This window comes from Ooceraea biroi, chromosome 7 (assembly GCF_003672135.1).
Source record: "Ooceraea biroi isolate clonal line C1 chromosome 7, Obir_v5.4, whole genome shotgun sequence".
NCBI classification, from domain to species: Eukaryota; Metazoa; Arthropoda; class Insecta; order Hymenoptera; family Formicidae; genus Ooceraea; species Ooceraea biroi.
In genome coordinates this window covers 7,588,498-7,612,362 of record NC_039512.1, presented here as the reverse complement: position 1 = coordinate 7,612,362, position 23,865 = coordinate 7,588,498, and the positions used below count along the sequence as shown (strand labels likewise).

General features: G+C 36.4%; 1 protein-coding gene across 1 annotated transcript in view; it reads left to right on the top strand.

The window, feature by feature from the left end:
• The window catches only part of LOC105279271, a 101,089-nt gene that overhangs the window by 56,380 nt on the left and 20,844 nt on the right, over positions 1-23,865 (top strand). Inside the window, exons 3-4 of the mRNA XM_011338932.3 lie at positions 17,825-17,935; positions 19,150-19,263. Coding sequence (XP_011337234.1) covers positions 19,194-19,263 — 70 coding nt within the window. The 5' untranslated portion in view covers positions 17,825-17,935; positions 19,150-19,193. The remainder of the gene's footprint in view (positions 1-17,824; positions 17,936-19,149; positions 19,264-23,865) is intronic.

Below are 23,865 nucleotides of genomic sequence, written 5' to 3'. Positions count from 1 at the left end.
AATATAAGAGATGAAAGTCGCATATGACGTACTATAGCTGAACTAAACTTGCATATTATATAATAGCGATAGAATAGATAGCATCTATTCTTTAAGGTATTCGCATCAGAAACGAAAACGTTTCTCCTTTCTGTATTAAAGCACGGCTATTGTTCGGTGCCTGAAATGCGAGCAGCGATTAGAGATCGTTCTGACGTCAATGGCACCGCAAAGTGGCTGCTGCAACTAAAGCAACGTCCACATTGCAACGATTGTATGCGTTGATAGCGTCGTGTCGGGCGATAACGGCATGACGGTGTACAAACGTCGATCGATAGAGGTACGCATATAGCCGAGCATGCATTTCGAACGGCGGTGAAAACATGGACGGATTACAAACATAAAAACAATAAAAGTGGAAAAAACGTTGGATACGGCCTGTGTGCATTGAAAGATAAATTAATCCTTCGAGATTGAACATGCGCCGGGTTATGTTTGCTTTATTTATCTGTTTGTTTAATTAAACTGCATGTCACCGTTCGTGAAACCGGCGATATATTTTTGTTACTAAATACCATCAGATTTGTAAAATAGAGCCAGAAATTGGTGACTCAACGTAAAGTTTTTATTTCGCTAGACTTCGAAGTGGCAGGTGTCAAAATGAGTTTTGCAGTAGCAAAAACATTATTGCAACTAGCAATAATCCTTTGAAATTTTCTTTCTTATTGCTGTCGCGCTTAAACTTCAGTATTACCGATATATTGACTAAAGGATTGAAGTGCAAGTTGTTGTCTGTCTGATTATATTTAGCTGCTCGCGTCAGACTGCTACCAAAGTTTAATGCAACTAAAATTTAAAGCACTCTCAAACTTGTGACTTTATAGTATTATTATTATTAAGTAGAGCGAGACAACGTAAACAGGAGTTTTCATCATTAGACAGTTTAACTTATTTGAGAGAATGTATATTACAGAATATAAATTCGTAGAAATTACTTTTAATTTGCCTTGTAAAGCCAGGCAAAAGCGCCGGCAATTAAGGAAGTCAAACAATTCTTTCCACTTTTTTCATTCGCAAATCCGGCTGACGGTGATGTCCCAATCTTGCGCGCCTATTAGTCGTTAAACCGTGGGTACTCCGCATAATTTCTCTTGGGTCGGGGTCATCTCCTGGGGCTGTTCCTTTTTATTCAACGAGCGTATGAGGGAGGTTGCTACAGGAGGTTGCTGCTGGGTTTCGGCCGGCGGTTGCGGCATCGTAAAAGTAAAACGCCACCGCGCTGACGCACTGAAAAAGCAGTTATTCGTGTGCAGCTCTCGGTAAGCGAACTTTACGTCCTCGTAAAGCGCGAGTATCGAGCGGTACCGGCAATCTAATCAGAATTCTCGACTTGATACAGATTGACAATGTTCCTATTTAACAATGGAAGACGCGCGCGCGAATGCGTAGTAGCGCAACAGCGTCGACGTCCGGCATTTAAAGGTGCGAGAGTGCATGTGATATAAAATTGTCAGCACTCAACCCAGTTTTCTTTGAAGCCACTACTCGCTGGCACTGCTGAGTGCATATTTTATTCTCCACGTGAACAAAGGAAGCTAAGCCATGCTATCGTCCGGTTAATTGCTGACGTTCAACCGTACTCCCAAGATAACGCGCAGTTGCTACGGCAACTAGAGTAGCGAAAAAAAGAATTTACGTGAAATTACGTAAACTGGACGTTTCCGCTCTATAGTTTGCAAGAGCGAGTCTTATTCAGTTGTCGTCTGGCAGAAGATCGCGACGGGGGTGCGTTGTGTCGTACAGTGCGTTTCGCATTTCGGGAAATACATCGCAGGATTTGCAAAACCATGTTATGTCACCTCGGGACCACCGAATCAATAGAGCTACCTGACTGCCGGCGGTTAACTATTTGGACTGCCGCAAGTGGATTCATACTCGTGTGGGCGGATGTTGCGCGCCGGATAGAATTGTCATATGGAGTTGTCACGCTTGTAAATTTGGAATACGCCTGTGCCGCATATGTATCTCTCTGTCTCATAAAATGCTGGAGTTTTTTCTAAGCGAACTTTTTGCAAATTAAAAATTTGGATAATCTGATAAAAATGCGAATCTCGCGCATGCCGATGTGTAAATATCAATATAGTGAATCTTTTACGTAAACCTTCGGGCGCAATTACACGACTGCAGGCACGAGTTGCGGCTCGCGTTTTTTTTCCAGAGAAACGGAAATCCTCGACTGCCAAGTGGATTACGGTGTAATCCTACCGCGACATTCGAAAATCTGCTGCGGCCGCGTATTATACTGTAAGACCTTTACCGTTCTATTCGTGATTTTATACAAGAGCGCGTAATCCCTTTCACAGCGTAAGTGATTAGGATCCTCATGTTTCAGCTTTATATCTCATTTTTATGACGAAGCGCTACACTTCATAAAACTCCCAAGATCGCGGACGTACATCGGCAAAGGAAGAATTTTTATTTTAATTTAAGAGTTATCAATATTAGCTATTTTAAATTGACTGAGTGAAAACTACATGAGATATTTTTATCAAAGAAGTCAAGGAAATACAAGTTGTGCTAGTTAACGCGTTATTTTACTATTTCAGATTTTCGCAACTTGAAATATTTTGAAATAAAGAAAAAATTTTTTATACATTTTAATAATTATTTGAAAATTTCTGCGATTGATTCTTTCATTGTATGGTAAAAGTTATAGAAACAGTGACTATTTTCGTTTTTATAAATTGATATTCAAAGTTTCACAATTTTAAAGCGGATTTTAATATAATTCACCTCTAGTGCGCTATTCATTATGAATAGACAGAAAAAGAGAGAGATGGAGAGAGCCGTCTTTATTTTCTATCCGTCCGTAAATTCAGGGATAAACAGAACCTGAACAGAGTTTAGTAGGTTGAAATTAGTTCTCGCGGTGGCGTCACGCCACTCTGACGTACTGCCCCGTCGTCGTCCGAGAACATTTCACTCTTCCGTTTTCATGGAATCAAGGGATCAGTTATTCCTGGCACGAAGTCACGTATTTAAGCGGTCGCAAACGGCACCTAGGTTGTATCATTGTTATAAAAAATATAATGATGACGTTGCCAGAGAAAAATGGATCGCACGAGGCTGGATGTTTGCAAGGATTTTCCCGCGCTTTGTAAAAATATTCTATTATTCTTATTACGTATCGTGGGATTGTATAATTCTTTATGTGCTGTCCGAAATAAATTACATTTCCTGTTTGCGTTATCCGAGTAAATGTAACCGTGTAAAAGGTGCAATAAATTTGTCTACATTAACATTTTTTATTTACACTTCTTGTAGAGTATTTAATTAATTAGTTTGCTCTGTGATATTTTATTTTAGATGGAAATTTAACTCGTATATGAGATACAATACCTTGTTTGTTAAATATAGTAAACAGATATAATAAATAGAAATGCTAATTTTCGAAATGGGATTTGGTATGGCGATTGCGAATGCGCTGGTGGATGCGAAATCGAGATATGTGCATTGAAAACCCATGTAGAATTATCAGAATGTTCCAGCTGATTCATTGGTCGCGCGTCCGGACTAAGGTTCGACTAATAAGATTGCTAGAACACACTCAATGAGCAGTAATGAAGCAGCTTGGAACCGCTTCAAGGGAAATTGGCATAAATGGAACAGCGACTGCAAACCGACATATCCATTGTTAAGCCACTATAATCAATATGTGTCTGAAGTACGTATTAAACTGGCGCGTGAGAGATTCAGAATATGGATCAATCTGAGATTACGCCCACATTACGTCTGTCAAAATGATTAAATTTACTTATTTGTTCAGTCAATCATTATCCGCATTTAATCTAATTTTTATTTTTCATGTCAAACTAGACCTTTTTCTTATTTTTCTTCCTTTAATAAAAGTCCCTGTAAATCAAATTGCTGGTTTTTTTTAGAAAAACGTTTTACTATAAAATATCAAAGATATTGAAATTGTGTATACGATTTGTATGAATTTAATTTATGTTAAATTAATTGAAATTGGTACAACCAAACTTACTCTGTAGATAAGCGAAAAGTAAAAGCGAAGAAACGTGACATCAGAAAATTAGAATAGCTTCTCATTTAGTTCGAAATCGCAGAAGAACGTTTGTTAGTCTGAAATATCTTTTTGCGTTCTCTATAGGAATAGATTGTGATTGATAATGATATCTGATGTCGCGCGGGTCGCTATTATCAAAATTGCTCTAGCAAGAACGGCTTTCCTCGTGAAGTAACTTGAGGTACTTCCCTTTATGATGCACTCCGTCAAATTGCTCGTCGCACGAAGTAAATCGAGGGCTTCGCATCAACTACTGCTTTAAACTTATCTTCCCCCGCCGTTACACCGTTTACTATTCAGCGTGGCTTGCATTCACAATTCCATTTGTAAATCGGCCTGATTCGGCATGAATAGACGCACCTTTCGTTTGGCCATTTCTTATATGAATGAGTACCTATGCAAACTACTTTTCGCACACAGTCCGCTAATGGTTCCGTTAATTTCTAAAGCTTTAATTCCGTAACTTCTCCGACACGTATTGGGTTTTGCAGCTATTAAGCGAACAACGCGATTTAAAATCAAATAGGTAAATTATGATAATACACATTTTGAATTTCTGCATAATATACGAATTTTTTAAAAAATGCAAAAATAAATTTTAAAACATTTTTTTAAATTTTAACTTACTGGATTCTAAAATTATGGATTATAGCACTTATTGTTACTATGATTGTTTACGAAACTAGTGCAATTTAACCCACATATGGTATAGTTACATCTTACGTTATCAAGTTACAGCAATTGAATTCCAATTAATCAATGTCTGTCGAATGTCACTGATCGCTGAATGTGATTGATCGCTGATGACGGGCCGTGGAGCCAATTGCTCAATTTGCTGATGGAAGGGCTAATGTACATTTCTCGTTGAATGGGAAAATGCGCGCAGTCGCACGAAAATTCGATTAGCGAAGTTCTAGGATGCGCGACGGCGATAACAGTTAATTGTGCGTTTCATTAGCAAACGACCGTGCGCGCGTTGTATTTAAACGCGGCTTTAACGGCGAGTAACCTGATAGGTTTTAAGCCGGCGCCCAGAGTGCCGGGGAAAATTCACCTAGAAATCGTTAACCCCGTTTCACCAGCCAACGCGAAGTCTGTCCGAGCTCCAAACAGATTTGTGAGGCCGTTAATTAATATGGGTACGTCGTACTCGTTTTATCCGTGCTTGTCTCTGACAATGTCTAATTCATAACGTTATAGTGAATTGTTTAATGCAACATCTCGAATTAACTACTGTAACTACTGTTTCGGCGTAGATTGTTTCGTTTGAATTTTTAACGTCAGGGATTTACTATGCATTCTCGAGAATGTTAAACGGAATTATAACGTTTCAAGTAAATGACGTTTATTGAAATGTCCACGTTTCGCCAAAATAACATTTTCCATTGCTTCTGCGATGTCGGGCGCTCATTGAATTTTTCATTTATTCGTAATTATTCTACGTCGTACGATACAGAATTTCATACTTTATTTTACTTTCACCGATGTTGCGTCTCGTGAATATTTCTCGTCCGCGCAATAACGAAGTGATATTAATTTAGCTATCCATCATGAGTATAAAAAAGTTATTCGCCTGCGGAAAGTTCGCTCGTTACTTTATTTTGCGGCGTATACTTTAGTAGAGAGAGAAAGCCCCAGAATATTATCCTCAACGTCCTGAACTCTTCGATGTGGCTGTCAACGGTTTCAAGTAAAGCTACAGCTTATAAACTAAAACACGACGTATCCATTCATGGCTTTTATAAAGTATTTGTTCCAAAATTATGGGCAATATCATCTGCTACTACATTTTGATAATTGATATTTGTGTAATATGCGCTTTCATGCTTTCATTTATTCTTTTTTTTTATTAATATAAACATACGTACATACGAATTGGATGTAAAGATTCAATCATTTTATTAAGATTAATTATCAAATTTTATGCACGTAAGATTTTAAGAAACTTACACTTATTTCGAGGAATTTTGATATAACGTCTTTAAAAATATATATTAGGTTTACGGAAAAGCCTATGCAGACTTTTTTAAGCACAATTCAAAATCTTATTAAGATATTAAAAAATTAATTTAAAAAAAGAACTAAAAAAATTCACACGGACTTTCCGATCAACCTAATAGTAATTGTTTTTTTTTAATTTTTCGAAGAAAATGCCTGCCGGAAAAGATGAAAGAAAAGGATGCAGTTATCCGTAACTGTGACGCACATCCGCACGTTCCCATTCGTTCTGTTCTCGTAGCAAATCACCATGCAGTACACATTCATGCAAACGTATCCGCATAAACGCGTATGCGCTCATGTGACACACAGCTTCGCACAATAAGAGAGACATTGCGCCGAGTGACGTGACAGGACATAAACCATTGTGAACTACAATGGATGCAAAAACACATACGTCAACGTATTGGCCTCTTCAATTTGGTAAAATTATTTTCTTCTTTTTAAATAAAATATCGTAATGTTACAATGTAGCGTGGAGAACTTAATGCAATTTCTTTTTAATGTACATTATTTTGTTCTAATAATATAAAACTTAATTTAACATCAATATTCATATTTTATATTTTTTACATAATCTTGCCCATACATAATATATTGACAGGTACGTATTATATATTTCAGATATTGATAAAGAACATATTTTTCAAATTTTCTTACAAATATTGTAGAGAGTACATTGCACTCTTTATTTTTATTATTAATGTTACAAATTGTACCGTAGATATAAATAGTCAAAGCACTTGACTTATGGTTTGAGAATCATGGAAGCGAAGTGCAGATGTGAAAGACAGAAGTCAGATGATAACTGATTTATAGCTCCGTATCAATATTGGTACAAAGCCATAAATCTTGATTTCGCGCTTCCTTCCTTACACACTTTGACAGTCTGGCTTTCAGAGGATCTTCCTCGAGTGTTTTCGTGTACCTCTCCCCTTTCAGATGTTATCTCGTATCCGATCAGTATCACAATAACGCCCCTATCTTTTCGACTCACTTCCCTCTGCAATTCATTCTCGCGAACCATGCTACCACTTCATCGCTCTATCGTAATTCCTTGCTCCCTTGCGTGCTAGATCCGCTTATTATTTTTATATGTCGAGTCTTCGGGACTCCCGTTCATCTAAGAGATTTGGGAAATTTTCGTGTATACATAATTAATAACGGAATTACATGGAGAAGCTCAATTTATTATGGCAATTCGTAATTTCACTGCATTTATAAATGAAGATAGAGCTAAGAACACCACCTGCGCAATTATTGCTTTTAATTGTAAACTTTTTGTAAATATATCGGAATCTTCTTTATAAATATCGGAACATTGTTATTTTCTTCGTCTTATAAATATAGTAGTATATGTAGTATATGATGATATTCTGTTTTTCCATTTTTAAAAAGGAAATTAAATTAAAATTATCTGTTTTACCTACTAAATTTTTTTAAAGTTATAACTATGAAACGGAAATTCTAAGTGCATTTGATATAATCGGTTTATTTTGATATCGAAATGGTGTGCATATTAATATAACTATTTATCGAGGTCTTCTATGTATACGTATACGGCGTCGTTCTTAACTCTTTTAGTAACCTTCGCCGCGATTCCTGCGGAACACTGAAAACAAAGCGTCCGAGTATACTTCCGTGGTGCAACGGATACGTTCTACCAATGCGCCTTTTTCAGTACGATGGCGACCTGATAATAAAGTTTCACGAGTGAAACGGCGTTTCGCTGCCAACGGCGCGGGAAAAGAAACTTTTTCCTTCTACTTTCGTTTTGTTTGATTATCCGAGGACGCGCCATGTAATAACCACGTTATTGTTACTGCCGTTAGAAGCGTCTTTTTTACGTCAACTTGCACAACACACGTAAAATCAATTTATGAATCTGTTCGCACTTTCATTTTAGAACTAAATAAAGAGAATAAAGAGAGATTCTTTTCTTAAGAAGTTGATTGTACTTAATTTATCTCTTAGGTATCTGGCAAAAATATAAAAAAATATTAAAATAAGTTTTTCTTGTACAAAAATAGGAATTAATATGAATTATTATTCGTTGTTTAATCTGAAATTTTGGTTCGCCACAAGAAATTTTATTCTTCTTCTTCGGTCTTTTTAAAGTATGGTCAAGATTTATATATGATAGTTTATATTTTATACAGTTTATATTTTAAAATATTTATCTGTCGGTAAATATTTTGAACGTTGCTTGCTGGGAAAAATCTAGCCATGTATTAAAATCATAAATTCTCTTTCTCTGAAATGTTTTAGGTCGCATGTTATTAGGAGCCACTTAAAGTGACTCTATGTTTGCGTCTTTGTCGTAATCGCACTTTTGTTATTTTAGCTACATCTCATACCAGTCTCTGGAGGCAGTGTATTTTCCGTTGCTTATGTTTGAGAAAGCTCGGCAGTACTCTCGAGCGGATATTTCGCAAAATAATATAGACATGGCTCGGTGGAAGCGTGGTTTTATTAAAAGTTCACGTGGAAGCGCACGCAATGAAGATATTAAGCTGAGAGAACATAAAGTTCATTGAACACGAAACCTCATCAAATTTATTAAAGCTATGTCGACAGACATATTGAAATTTTCTGTAAGCGAGTGGTTTCTTTGAATACGCATCGTGTCATATTCTGTAAAAATTTTCGCAGGTAAAAGATTGCGTTCGGAAACGCTAACAAATACGACGGTACGTTACCAAACTCTAATACATTAAATAATTTATTAAAAGGTAAATTTTGCATTTTTAATACATGTCTTCAAAATCGAATTGCGTATGTATAGTACAATACTAGATTGTATAAATTAGAATTTCGCGATAGCACATGATAACATCAGAATGTCTGACTGTAAGCAATTATTATTACTGAAATCGTTTGCGGCACGGACAATTTCTACTTACGCTGCCTGCTTATTGCATACTTTTACTACCAACATCTAATGTTTTTCTTTTTTATCATTTCATGCACACGAATGCATCTGCGGCATTAGTACAAGTTGTTGTAGCATCTTAATAAAAATTGTGGAAATAGCTTGCCAGAAAAGATACAAACTAAACGAGGAAAGCTGCATTATCTTTCACAAAGAAGCTCTCTTAAAAAAGTAGAGAAGAAGAGAAAGTTACAACCGAAAGGGAAGTATTTTCAGTGATGTTCACTTGAAAATACGAGAGTTATAGACATAAACGGCAAGAAAGAAGGAATCATGGCAATGCACATAAGCTGTCGAAATGCAATGTATGTTATCTATAATATCATAAACGTACATCCAATGCGCCATTTTCATGCTTCAACATAATGCATAACGTATTTTTCCGTAAGTCAAAGCGATTGCAATTCTAATATGAGAAATTGTTGTGTTTCATGTCAGGACTTACGTTGGTATTATAAATGGACGCAAAGTTTTTTTACTTTTTTTCTCATATCTTCTACATATTTATAACGGAGAGGAGATAACACTTTATCTGTTTCGTGTATATTGTTTCATTTGTCACACATCAATACTGCATTCGATTGAAATTGAGTTCAAATCGAATATATAAATGTATAAAAGAGCATAAAAGTGGTTTTGTATTAATTTACCTTCAGTTACTACAAAGCTATTTTTCCAGTGCTGTTTTCATTACTGTTCTAATTCTCCGTTGTCTCCGGCTTTCGATTGTTCTTCTTTCATTGTTGTTTCTCGTCGCTTTATTTTCACGGTTCACGCATGAATAATGGCGGCCAATCTGGTAGCTTAGCCGGAGCAAACTTGGAAAAGCCGAGGGAGTGTGCCAAGCGCGTCGTGGTGACTCGGGTAAACAGATTTCCGCAGACGATGAGAACGACCATGATGGAGGTACTGGAAGTTAGAGGCTGGAAATCTTGAGATTGAAAGTGGACTGCTCTCTACGCTGTGTATGGATTGGAGAATTAATAACAAGTGGCGTGAGAGTTCCCAAAACAAGCATGAAAACCACGGCTAAAAGCGATTGTATGTTTGTGCGTAAATTCAAAAAGTTATAAATTGCAAAAGAGAATATTTAATCATTAATACATTTCGCAGGTATATTTGATAAATGTATATTTTAAATAGAGAAATAATAGCAGGCAGAAAACAGAATATTAAATATCCATATCAAATATCCTACATTATTTTTATTTAGTTAAATGAAATGTTGTTTTAAAATGTGTATTGTATTTAAAACGTATTACATTGTTTTATAACACAGAATCGATTTTTAATAACATTTACGTTTGTAATAATTTAATACCCCAGCTTTCGTTCAATTTATAATTAAAATGATGCAGATGTATTACATTTTGTATTTATAATAAATATAATGTAACATAAAATATGTGACATGACAGATATGTTGAATGTTGAATATGAATGTAAAATCTAACAGGAAGTGAGGAAATACGGATGAATCGAGTGAGGTGCAAGTGATCAGGCAATAGTGTGCAATGTTTTACATGCGTCATGCAATAGGTGCCAGTTCTATTTAACAATGTTATTTCAACGTCGTTATTTCAAGTGTCGACGAACGCGTTAAATGGAAAACACGAAGAATCACGCGGTTTCATCGGTAGCATAAACAAATTCTGGTGGGCGGTAGAACTGACGATGAAGCAGTTACAATTCAAAACCGTAGGCAAAACCGCAGATATCGGAAAATTAATAACAACTGGCGTGATGCAACTGCTGTGATTGATATTATTCTGAGTTGACAACATCTATTCGTTTATTCCGTTCCTTTACGATATTTATTCGTTTGGCATTCATGTAAAAAGACTACGTAGTAGCAATTCATATTTCTCTGGTATTCTCCGAGTTTGATGCCGATTCGACACGAGCGATTGAGTGTATTACATCAGGAATGCAATATCTCGCAGGAATTCTTCGTTTGCCGCATCTCTTAGGAATTTTTGATATTGCCACTGTTCTTTTTTTCTTTTACATAAATGCAACGCTCAACAGAGATAGAGTTGTACTCAATCTTCGCTGTTAGAATTCCTGTAATTTCCCAGGAGTAGTACTTATCCGCTCTATTGTAATCGATCTTTTACCATCTGTAAGCGATTGTTCTACGATAGCGATCGATCGCTATGCGACAAGAAGAAACAGCGAAGATTCAGAAAAAGCTGACTGAGACTGCAAGAAAGATCTTTACAGGGATAGTATCAGATCACATTGTGGAGACATCATAAATTCTGTAACGCTTCTAGCAATACATTCTCGTCGTTATACACAAAACTTTCTCTCAAAGTAACATTCTCTCGAGTGAGAAGTTTCTGTACAGAAAACTTTTGATTGCTACAATTCTAACGTTTACAAACACCTGCAATTGCAAAGCATCGCGTACAATTTGTATTCATCTATGGTGATTTTCACTTGCACCATTGGGACGGAAATACGTTCTTAACAGAAATTGACTGTAGTTGAAGTGGCAAGATAGAATGTCTCTTCAAGATCTGACTGAAATTAACATACTTCCCCAATGTTCTCAACGTACAGTGATACTTGTACCATATTGTTATTCATACAGCTTGTTATCAAAAAATTCGTGCAATGTTAAATTAATGTTTTAGATATTTTCTTTCCTTGTAAATTAAATGTTTTTATGCTCACTATTGTGAATTGAACTAGTTCCGAGCATTGTATCTAAATATATTTTAAATGTAATATTGTCATTAAATCGACATGTTTGTAGATAATTTATTCAGTTCAGTAGAATTAGCCCCGTGCTTTATTTATTTAATAAGAAACAATGATTTCTCATCATGAAATTTTTTCAAGTATTTAATGCGCAAGAGTTCTCGTAAAATTCCATTTCTAGGTCATTGTTGCAGTTGCTACGCAACGAGACTTTAACGTTGTTGTAAAATAAGGTAACGACACTATAAAAAGAGTTTTCATGGCAGAAATACCAAGCGGTCGATTTTCGGATATAAGCCGCAGTTAGAAGTTCGTCATTGCGGTGGCCCATCTTCCGGATTGCATGAGTTTTATGACGGCGCCGCAGCAAAATTTCCTTGCTTTCTTGCGAAAGGGAGATATTGTCGGAGGGAAGGAAAATCCTGTTCCAATGACGCCGCTGGATTCCTAATCCGCCGATACATCAGAGTTACCGCCACCGATGGCTTGTATTTGTTCAATCCGTATTTCGTGTCACTGTGTGTGCTTCCGGTGAGCGTATTGAGGGAGGGCACATGCACACACACCCCCAAGTTCTAAGCAGCTTACGCAGACAGACGTTGCGTCCAAAGATGTAGAAAATATCTCAGCTCCTAAGGGAATTTCGCAAAAGATTGCATATTTGCTGAAAATATAATTAGCTAAAATAAATTTTGCATCTTTAATTTTAAGAAAAAGGAAGAAAGTAAAGTGCAATGTACTTTATATATCGAGAAAAATATATTTAATACTATTTGATGTTACATTTCGTGCTCTGAAACTTGTATTATTATTACATTAAACAGATGTTTATCCCAGGTATATCTCAGGGATGATTGCGGATATAGATCTGGGTGATTCGAAGTTGCTTCTATAACGGGACAAGAATCCTATTTTAGAACAGGTGCATCCAATATCCTCGACATTTCTACAAGCCATTCGTGTATACATTGATGTTGAGTGAACGCTGAATTTTACATGCAATGTTATACAATCGGGCTGTATTTTAAACCGCCTTCTCTTTGATGATCTATAGGGTGAAAAGTGTGAATATCGGGTGTTCCCTTAAATAAGCGAGCAATTTCGTCTAATTAAGGTAACGCTCTGATATATTGATGTTCTGTCGAAGGTGTCAAACTAAGATAGTCTTAATAGTGAACTTGTGTCTAGCAATTTATTAGCTATTTATTTTTGGAACTATGTATGCTAGAAAGTCGAACTCAATATCTCTTTAATAGAGCGAGTAACGACAAGATACTATAACTGTCCCAGGTATCATATGTAAATTTGCGCATACTTATGAGAGTATTTTTAGTTACGGTGCCGCGCTGTTCACGTAATGCGGACATAAAGTTACCTATTTTGCTGTTCGGCAACACGAATAAAAGTGATACTCGATTCGAAAAAAGTTGTAACCGAGAGACACGGACGGAGATCGACCCCCGGGGTGCATCAATTCCATTAGCCACGGCCCCTTGACGCACATTTAGCCCCTTCAGTTCAGGGGGTCCCGTTACGTCGGAAGAAGCCCTCGAGGCTCCCGAACATCGTCGAAGAGATCTGCCGCAGCAACTTAAAAAAAGGGGAACAGTCTAGAAGAAATCAGACATGGTTGACACGTAAAACTCGTATTGCATGTACCGTGTCTCTCATCGTCGGTTATTTACTCAGCCCGAGGCTGTTTGTCTGATCGATGAAATTGATCGTGAGTAGATATAAATGATAATGTTGATAATCAAGAAAACGACTATTTCTTTTCTCTCTTCCTTGTCTTCGTATCTCTTCCGTGTCTCTTTCTGGTTGTCATTAAATAAAAAATACGAATGGGCATTATTTGTGCTGTATACAGAGTTGGAGACGGAAAAGATTCTCAATTTTTGAATTCTCTTTGAATGTAAATATATGTCAAAGAACGATTTTTGATATTTATTTAATTTTTAGATTGCAAATAATATGATATGTATGATATTCTCGTGTTTTATACTTAATCAAGTGAATTTTTGAAAGGGAGAAGAATATAAAGAGAACTATATTGACTTGCAAATAGATATAATAAATTATTTGTAAAGACGTCGCGATGTTCTCGCGCAGAAGAATCGTTTATGAATTCTACTCGAAACTTTCCGCTGAGGTTGTTTTCGTCGACTATATACGATTTACTGTAGCCTGATTTATTCGCAGGATCATGATTTTCTTGGTCGAATTTAATCTGTTTTATAAATACGAATATTATCGTGTCATGCGATGTGAAAACAAACTTCTGTAATATTGTAATGTGTGATAAAGAAAATGAATAGAATCCAAAGTTTTTCATATTGAAAAGTATATGAAAATGATAAGATAACATTTTTAGGTTAGGACGTTATTTTATGTTAGTTAATATGGTAAAATGTAAATTCCTCAACACTATAATATTGTCTCGTACTCCACTACGTACGACGTATTCCGTGAAGAGACGAATAATCTTATAAAGAGAAATATGCAAATTACAACGTTTCCAGCTAAGTGCGAGGTCGTGTAATGAATTCGAATCGCATTTACTGTATAATTTCCATTTCACAAAATCTAATAATTTCGTGCGCGTTTATAAGTAGAATAGTATAAATTCTTTACGTCACGGTGCTTTTAGTTAAATAATATGCGTAAACTTTTCTCTAAATAAAAAGGAAATATACTCCAATTTATTAATTTATTAATCTGAATAATTTTCTGCTTATATACTCTAAAAGCATATTATGCATGTTATGTAATTGTGATAAAAAGCTAGAAACAAATATAATTTTGTCAAAAGTTTTTTACCAGCATCTTAATTTTTTTATTTCTTTAATTTTATGTGACTTGTGATCGTCCGAATAATTGTTCTTTTCCAACAGACACGTCGGTTGTAAAACGCTGTTGAATTACGCTTTAATTTCCGGAAGATCCTCTTAGAGAAGAGCCATTCTATAGGCAAATTCAAGGGTCTATGATTAATTACACTCGAAGATGCACTATGTACACCAAGCAGCATCAAGGACGTTCTTCCTTTGTGAAATTACATTTGAGTGATACTTAAGACGCCCCTTAAGGGCGACACTTGTCAAACGGTTCATTATCTCTCTTACGCAACAGAAGATACCAGAGAAAAAGTTTCAACCTCAAGCATTTCTTAAATCGTTATAATTACAAAGTTTAAAAACAGAGCAAATAATAACTGAGTAAACACTTTTATTACTTTTTAATTTAGGTATTATGGAACAACGAGAAAATAGATGATGGAATAAAATCTGAAAATATTCTTTATTTAATCGCAGATAATTTAAAGTAAATAGTTAAAGAATTTAGCAACTTCTTTTATATAAATAGGTATTTATTGCTTTAATTAGAGAATTGTGATTAGTTTCAATTTCACTTACGTTTACTACGTACCAACATGTGTTCACTTTGCATTAACTGCATACTTTGCTTATGTATGTTGTTTCTCGAAAATAAATACTTAATTACATATGAAATTATCAGTCTCTTATCTGTACGTTTTTTATCTGTAATTTATCTCTTCTTTTCAGTTTAAACAAATGCTAGGCGAGTCGTTTTTCCTTTATAAAACTTTTGAACGGTTGTCCTCCCACATATAGGCATGTCGTGACTTTCGTTCTCTTCTGATCTGCGGTAGTATTTAATTTGCATCTTCCGCGTTAAAATTTCACCAACTCTGCTCAATGTCACGCAAATTTTCACGCGCATTTCCGGATGTTCTACCACATTGAGAATAGACGAGGGAGAAACATGTATAAAAGAAACAGTTATGAAATGGTTCTACCGCGTTGTCTATTTTATATTCCCGGCATCATGTGAGCTCGTCCGTTTTCTCGTACCGCGTCTTTCAGATATATGCATACCTCACAAAGTTCAAATAAATGTATCGATTTGATACGCCAGAACGGATGAGAAAAGATGCATGAAGCAACGTTCAAGGGAAGACCGACATGGCGGGGATACGTAATTTCTACTGCGTTGAATCTTTCTACTGCTCGCATTTCTTCTTCTTTTCCGCGTGATACAATCGGTTTCCTGTGCGTGTCAGTTCTTGGATTTATCGAAGATGCTCTAACATTTTTACAACATTTCATATCAGTTATTATCTATTTCAATTTTTTATATTTTATTAATTTTATACCATATTGCGTAGTCAACAGTTATTGTTGAAAAATATTCAAAAAATATTCCTTTTGTAACAGTGAACGTAATATTTTCGGATATTACGGCGCGCACCGTTACTCAAATATATATTTTCGATCGATCCAATAATCTCACTAATTATCGGCGCGGAGTTTTCAATGTGCGATATAAATTGTGTTGGATAACAAGAGCTACATTTTCGGTCTTCCGTAATATGCGTAACACGATCTCGGGAAATTTCAATTACCATGCTAACATCACTTGAAACAATGCATACAACTGCTATTTCGAGAAGCGCATCCGTTGTAATTAAAAAGCCGAAATGTTGCATCCAGAAAATATCTATTAAATTGTTTTACAAACGTTTTATTTATCTTGCACTTATCTTGCAATTCGATTATACTTCACTCTGCGCTGCTGTCGGAGTATATGAAGAAATGTACGCAAGCACGTAACGTGCTTTTATTTTCTCTTGTTACGAGGGAGCAGTTAAAATAACAGAAGAGAAATTGCGAGAGTCAGAGGGAAAGAGAAAGAGAGAAAAGGAGTAACGAGGAAGGAGAAGAGATAAAGGGAGACGGTTTAAAAGAATCGGCTGCGGAGCGCTTGCCACGTAGCGAGGTGAAAAAACGGAGATTAAGGAGGCAATAGGCAACATCCCTTATCTTGTAACGGTAGCTGGCACCGCAAGGAACGGCACGAGGAGTCACATTAAGAGATAAAAGATTCCCCGGCTACGAAATTTACGAGCAATTTCGCCTACCGACGCGTTATTCACGCGTGCTCGACTCGCGTCTGACAATCGCGGAAGGTACTTTCGGCTGTCGGCCGCGTTTTATTGGGTTTCACGGTGGAGAACGCTCAGTGCAAAATTCACGCCCGCGCGCTGCTCGCTCCGACAGAACGATGAAGTAATTACGACGAACGTAATAGCGGTCGGGTTGATTTACAGGGATAGTAATTGAAGCGATTGCCAGAGCGTCAAAGAGGAATCGCAACGCTGCCGCGACTAAAAAGTCAACCAGTAATCGCGGTAGTGGGCAAAATAGCTTCATATTCGTGAGTCAGATGGCAATTACGCTTCTTCTGGATAGAAGTCGTGCATTTAACCTTTGCTCACGTTCGCGCGTGATTACGCTACCGTCGAATAATGAAGAGGGAAATGTGTGTACCGTCATAGAATTTGGCGGTCGCGCGAAGCGTCGTTTATTTTGCCATTACTGTCGCAACGGCGGTCGTAATAAAACTTAACTTACAACGTTCTAATGTTCCAAAGTAATTCTGACGTTTTGTGGCGCATAGTTGTTTGCTCATGCTTCATGTTTGTTCTCCTTGTGATCCTTGTGATGGCGCGCGTATGTCGCAGTACCTATATGTTCGCATATGTGCATATGCCTTTCGTGACTTCATGCATATGCAAGCTCGGTCGCATTATGCATTTGTCGCATGTGCAATGCAGAGTCGTCAAATTGCATCGCGTTCGGTTACCATGCGGACGTGGATGTAATCTCCGTAGATCTCGCAGGTCGAAAAACGACATTCCGACGTGTGAAAAAAATATTCCGACCGAAACTGCTCGTCATGATGACGCCGTTCCGCCGCAAACGCATTATTTCGCGACGCACTCATCCGCGAGATTTTGTCATGCATGAAATGCTCCGACCGTAATAATTCATCGTCACTGACTGTTCGTTCAATTATCGATGTCAGCTCATATATCGAAATGAATTTTGAAAATTTTAGAATCAGATGGATCAAAAAGCTCTGCTTTCCATTTTCAATGCTCGCAATTAGAGTGTTTGTAAAAAACATGGTATTTTTTATTAGATTTTTATTAACTATTTTTTTGCAAATTATAATCGAAATATTGTACAGACAATATTACGCAGATGACTTTATTATAATTGTAACGGTAATTGCTCAAGAAAGGCAATTATTTGTTGCAGGGTCGAGAAAAACCGAACATTTGTATGATGTGAGAGGAATATATGGACGGACACCAAACAGACTGGGCAGATTCGGCGAAATCACGAACACGTGGCGAGACGTAAAGCGGGGTAAGTCAATAAATATGCTTAGATCTATACAATTGTAATTTTATTTAGAAAATTATATTTTGAGAGAATACCCCGTTAGAATACCACGTCGGTTTCTGATATTTATATGACATAAACACTATGTGTAAAATAAGTAGGAATATAAGAATCACAACAGCTTTACATTGATTGCCGCGTTTTAATTTTGAATTGTTTAAAAAGATTAACTTTTTCAGAATATATTTAATTGTTTCTGTAGATAACAGTTTAAAATTATAAATATGTGATAAAGTAATCGTCTACATAATAAAAATTGTTCATTTTAGCGGAAGCAAGTTATATTTTAACAATGCTGTATTGTACTCATTTAAAACTTATTGCTAAATTCCTGCAAAATGCGCATTCTCGAAACGAGGTTCCGACCTAGTTTCGAATAATGCTGCATTCTTGTTTTAATATAAAAAATCGTACTTTATGGATTGAAGACCATTGTATGGGAAAATCTGCAGCAATGGAAATAAATAAAGTTTGATAAAATAAAAATTTTTAAATAAAATTTTTGTAGATTGTGCAGTGTTCGAGTTTTTTTTTAAGGCAACATTGCAACATATGTATTTAAATTCCACATCACGTACATCTCACATGGTGAGTCGCATGAAAAAGAAGCGGAAGAGGAATGGAAAGAGTGAAGCAAGTTTTCACACAAAAATTTCAACTTCTATACTTTGACTAATAACAAGTTAGATTACGGACTTTTGCTCCTTTTTGTTCTGAGATAGTTATAGAATTGTCAAATTCCTAAAAGACACTGCACCTATAAATATGTATAATGGCGTCTCCAATTTCCTGGGAAAGAGCTATCGAAGCAAATTCTATACTCATGAAAATGCTAAGCAAGCTCTGTAGTGAACTCTAATTATCCCAGAGTTATATCGTCGCAGTCACTTAGTTCGAAATTCTTCCTGCAACTCCACTTGTAAATTCTTTTTGCAGTTAACGTTTTTAATCTCAAGTTATTTCCGTCTAATTAAATATATATCATAATTTCTTTTCACGAAGTAATAATGAAAAACATGAACATTCTTATATCCATTTAAATTTACATAAAAACATACTGCATAAGACAAAAGTAGAATAATATGTACGGAGAATATAATAATATATACTGTTCACGCGTCATAAACGTAGAATTGATTAGAAATTGATTGCAAATAATAAATTATTTGTTGTCGTAGCGTTGAGCCTGCTGTGCGTAAAAAAATTTTCCGGCAGCGCGACAATGCTGGAGGCGCCGCCCGGAAGTCGCGAAGATCTCGTGGAAGCGGCAAGAACTCCATGTACACCCACCGGTAAGTGACGCTGGCTCTTTATCATAAAGTTCGAAGGGAGTTTCGGAAGTTCGGCAAATTTATTAGTCCACGTAAACACGTTCCAGCATGGTTCTGTGAGTTTCAAAATAAATGGCCCCAAGTTGACACCATTGTATTTACGTTGATAGTCGTGATTACATGGACAAAAATGTAAGCGATGAAATTGGATAAATGAAGAACTCGGCTGAAGATTCCATGTCTCTAAAACAGGAGGACTATATTACATCAAGTTATTGTATAAATTTACCCAGCGTGGCAACTAGATATCTCTCTCTTTCATATTCAATATTAATCATAGCGCGACGTCGTGATGTATATAGACTAATTGCATTAGCACATAATATCGTAAAAATACTAAAATAAGAACAGTTTTCTTGTTACAGCTCTCTTTAACTTTGAGAACTACATTGCGCTAGAAAATAGCATGACAGTTTTATGTCAGACGCGAGGAAAATTATTTAAGGAATTTTACAAAATTGAAAATTTTTCAGTACTGATTAACACAAGCTCTTCGTCATATATAATATTCACGTTTGCCTTCAAGCTCCATCATTGCATCGCGATGGCTATCAGCCACTTTCAAAAGACGAAGTAACAAATTATCTCCAACCAATCAATGTATAATGATTTATCTTCTCGTTACGTCTCATCAGATTGCATTCCACCGCTGCCGTTCCTAACGAATGCAATAAATTAATTTCTTCTTTCACCGTCTGGTAATTACAATCTTGCCTGATTATGTCGTTAGAAAATTACCACCGAGAAATATTCTCTTAAGATCGTTCCTCGACGCATCGTCCTTTGTGCCGGTGTCGTAAAAGCACCCTCTGCAGGGGATGCAAACTGCCAGACGCAGTCTCTCCCGCCTCTGTTTCAGCGTCACCCCGGATCGGTATCGCCGACGTTGCCGGTAATTGACACCGTTTTCACGATTAAATCGCTTTCCAATTTTCTCCTTATTTTCACGATGTAATAACTTACCGAGCCTGGCGTAAGTTTAGCCACGGGACGGGTCAAGGGGACGAAAGGGCCGTCGGCGGCTACTAACGGTGTAGATATACATAGGCGCCTTCTTTAGAAGCCACTGCCGACACAGCTCTCATTGGTGAACGAAGCGTAATCACTATAGTTTCCTGAAATAGCGCGTCAACCCCTCCACCGCCAACACCGTGAGTCCTTGCCGGAGGAGCTTCGATTACTCGAGAGCGGGAGCTGCACAAGAATTACATTGGAGGGGAGGAGACGGATTTGACTCGGTAAAATTAAAATCATAGCAAGTAATAGCCGTCGTTAAAATTAAAAGGCTATTAAAGTCATAATCGACTCGTAAAACGGTCAAGTGCGATTAATTAAATTATAATGCACTGTTATTCTATAGTTAGATTAATTGCGATGTCAGAAAAATTCAATGCAGTTTCATAAAAATGGCATAGCTCATACAGTTAATACCGATGCGAGATGTAGATTCCTTACCGCTTGAAACGATCGATTCTCTTTTCAACGCGCTTTTGGTCTCCATTTTTCCGCAACTGACTGTCATAAATTTTATGAGAAAGCGCTCTCTCGCGAGTGCTCCCTTACGAACGCGCGACATGCGCGACGATGATCGAGATGCAGATCGAAAAAATTGGCGCCGCTAGGATAAAGGTGCCTGGGAATCCCGTGGGAATCTCGGAGGGTGGAGGTTCGTGGCCGATGTTGTCCCGACGCAGGATTTCCATCTTCGCTCTATAAATCAAAATGTCGTCGATTTCGCAGCGGTTGTCCGTTTCCCTCTAACCCTCCCTTGAGAGCCACAGTTTGGTCGATTCGTGGAAAAGTAAATAACGAACGACCGAAAAACGTCAGCGTGTTTTAAAGAGTATGGTCTTAAAAAGTTTTGAAGGGCCCTTTCGTCTTCGTTCTTCCTTTCTTCTTCCTCGTTCGTTACCTTCCCTTGCTTCTCCGCGGCCATCTCCTTGCCCGCGAGCCAACTTCGAAACTTTGCTAATTACGCGGAATTAAGCTCCTTAAAAATTATAACACGACCGGCTTGACACATCGGCAATAGAAGGAGTAGAATGAACGATCGCGTGGAATAAAAAGTTGGTACTCTCTGAAAGTTGAAGTCGTGAACGTAGATAATTCGTGTGGAGTGAACTATAAAATATATATGAAACGAAAGACGTTTAGTCATGCTAACAATATTGCTTATTATCGCTTGCACATGTGTAATGTTTTATGAATATATTTGTGTTGTATATTTGTATTACTTATTTTGAGCATTTAAACTATTAAACTATAAATACGATTAAAAGTATTATATTTTTCAGTATTAATACATAGTATTTATTTTCAGTAATAATAAATGGAGGAAATAATCATTTTTATTCTAATTTTTGATGTTATTAAATTTAATAATATCATGGCTAAATATTCTTTGAAAATATATTATTCTTCATTTTTCCGATTATATTTTCCTGCAGTTTATAATAATTTAAACATATATATTACGAAATAATGTGTGCTTCTCTCATTGCTGAATTTCAAATCGATTATAACGAAGTTATAATGGGGAAACAGTTTGCACGAACCGCGCACTGAAATTAATAATAATGCGCATGAGGGCATCCCACGCGCGTCTGTTATATTAATTATAATATGAAATTCTAGATCGACAACTGTCGCGTCGAGAGTGGCGCCACTTTCTTGTATAATTAATAGTGATCCGCAAAACTACTGTAAATGTTTTATTATAAAGATTATTAAAGGCGTTTTATTATAAATTCAGGTAAATGCAATGTGAAATTGAAAATATTCCTAATGGGATTAAGAGAAAAAGAAATTTAAAAAAATACATGAATTAGTTTTTATATAAAAAGGAAAGTGGAACGCGCTCACGATGAAATTAATTATATTGTATTAATAAATTAAAATATCCCTCTTTTTGAATGTTTACAAAATGTAAATAAAAAAAGTATTATTTAATATAGAGATAGTGATAACGAAACACAGGCATGATTTACGAAAGTTGAATGAAAATTCCGTTATTTGAGCGAGATTGAAATCGATAATACACGCGTGTCAACGCGACCTCCTAGCAAATAAATCATTACGATTTCTAGTCCTCCGTGTTCGTGCGGTGCATATTGCACGTTTCCATATTTATTCGCACAGATGATCCTGCACCGATAATGCGCCCCGAACACAATTTATCAGCGTTAATTGACGAACCATATTACATGCGCGAATAGCGATTACGATTATTGTCAACGTTTCTTTTTCCAATATTATCGAAAATTTCATATTGGCTCGTAACGAATTCTAATTAAACTCGCTTGTCAAAAGATGTAATTCGCAGGTCAAATGTTTGGAAATAAAAACAAAATTTCAATGAAATTTCAGAATTGCCATATATGATGCGTTTTTGTTCATATTTATATTAGTTAAATCAATAAGCGCTAATTGAAATTGAAATAAATCAAAATAATTGAGATTTCGATTCAGATCTTGATAATGACTTTTGTGCTTATTCGTAATAATGTATAATAATAGCAAGTGATAATGGATACAAATTATATTTTCCGATTTTTTAGCGACGGAAATTAACACTTAAATTTATTTTATAAACTATTTTAAGAAATATGTTAAACTAAAATATTAAAATAAAAATATATTAAAAGATATATTATTATGATTTTTGCAACTTTTATTTTAGAATATAACAATTCATCTATAACAAACTCTGTGCAAAAAATGTAGTAATTAGTATGTCAATAAAACTGTTCAGGGCTAGTAACAGAGGATGGAATGATAGGAGTTTCCTAGAAAGGGCAGAAACGTTACTCTACCGACAGTAAAGCCGGCTGTAAAGTAAACTAGGCCACTATTAACTATGAAGAGCAATAACGGATGGTTATGAGGCAGACTGATAACCATGACGTCAGCTTGCTGATAGTACAAAACTACCTAGTAGATAGTAACAGACAATAACATATAAGATTGACGACAGTATGTTACCGCTTTGAGAAAAACCGAATAATCATCGAATGACGTTCATTATTCCGATAAAATGTGTATCGAGAAACTTATTTGATATTGAAAATACATATATCATCTACACCTTTTTAAAAACTCGTTTGCCAATTTATGGACGTAAAATGGTTTAACATTTATAATTTAACGCTAACTGGAACTATCCGATTATCTCTATCGTCTCTCCAGAGCAGCAAACGTTTAAGTGATTCGTGATGCTACTGGCAACATTTGCCATGCAAACAGGCGAGAAAGTTATTACATAACTTTGCGCGTTATTACATGGTTTATTCTCCTTCAACACTCGCAATATACTCAATGAAGCGAGGATATTCTTGTTCGCCTTGTGTGATGCAGTAACGATGGCGGTGACGTTAAGCCCTGCGTGCGGCTGACTTATTCAGGGTCAATAGGGCGTCGCGCGAGTTGTGGCGTTTGGTAGCAGCGTGGGTCAAGGGACGAGATCAGGTGAGTGTCCTGAATGGTATGAGGTCCGGCTTGGTTTAAGGGTAAATACACCGAGGTCCACCCGGCTAACATTGAATAATTCATACGGTCCAACCGAGC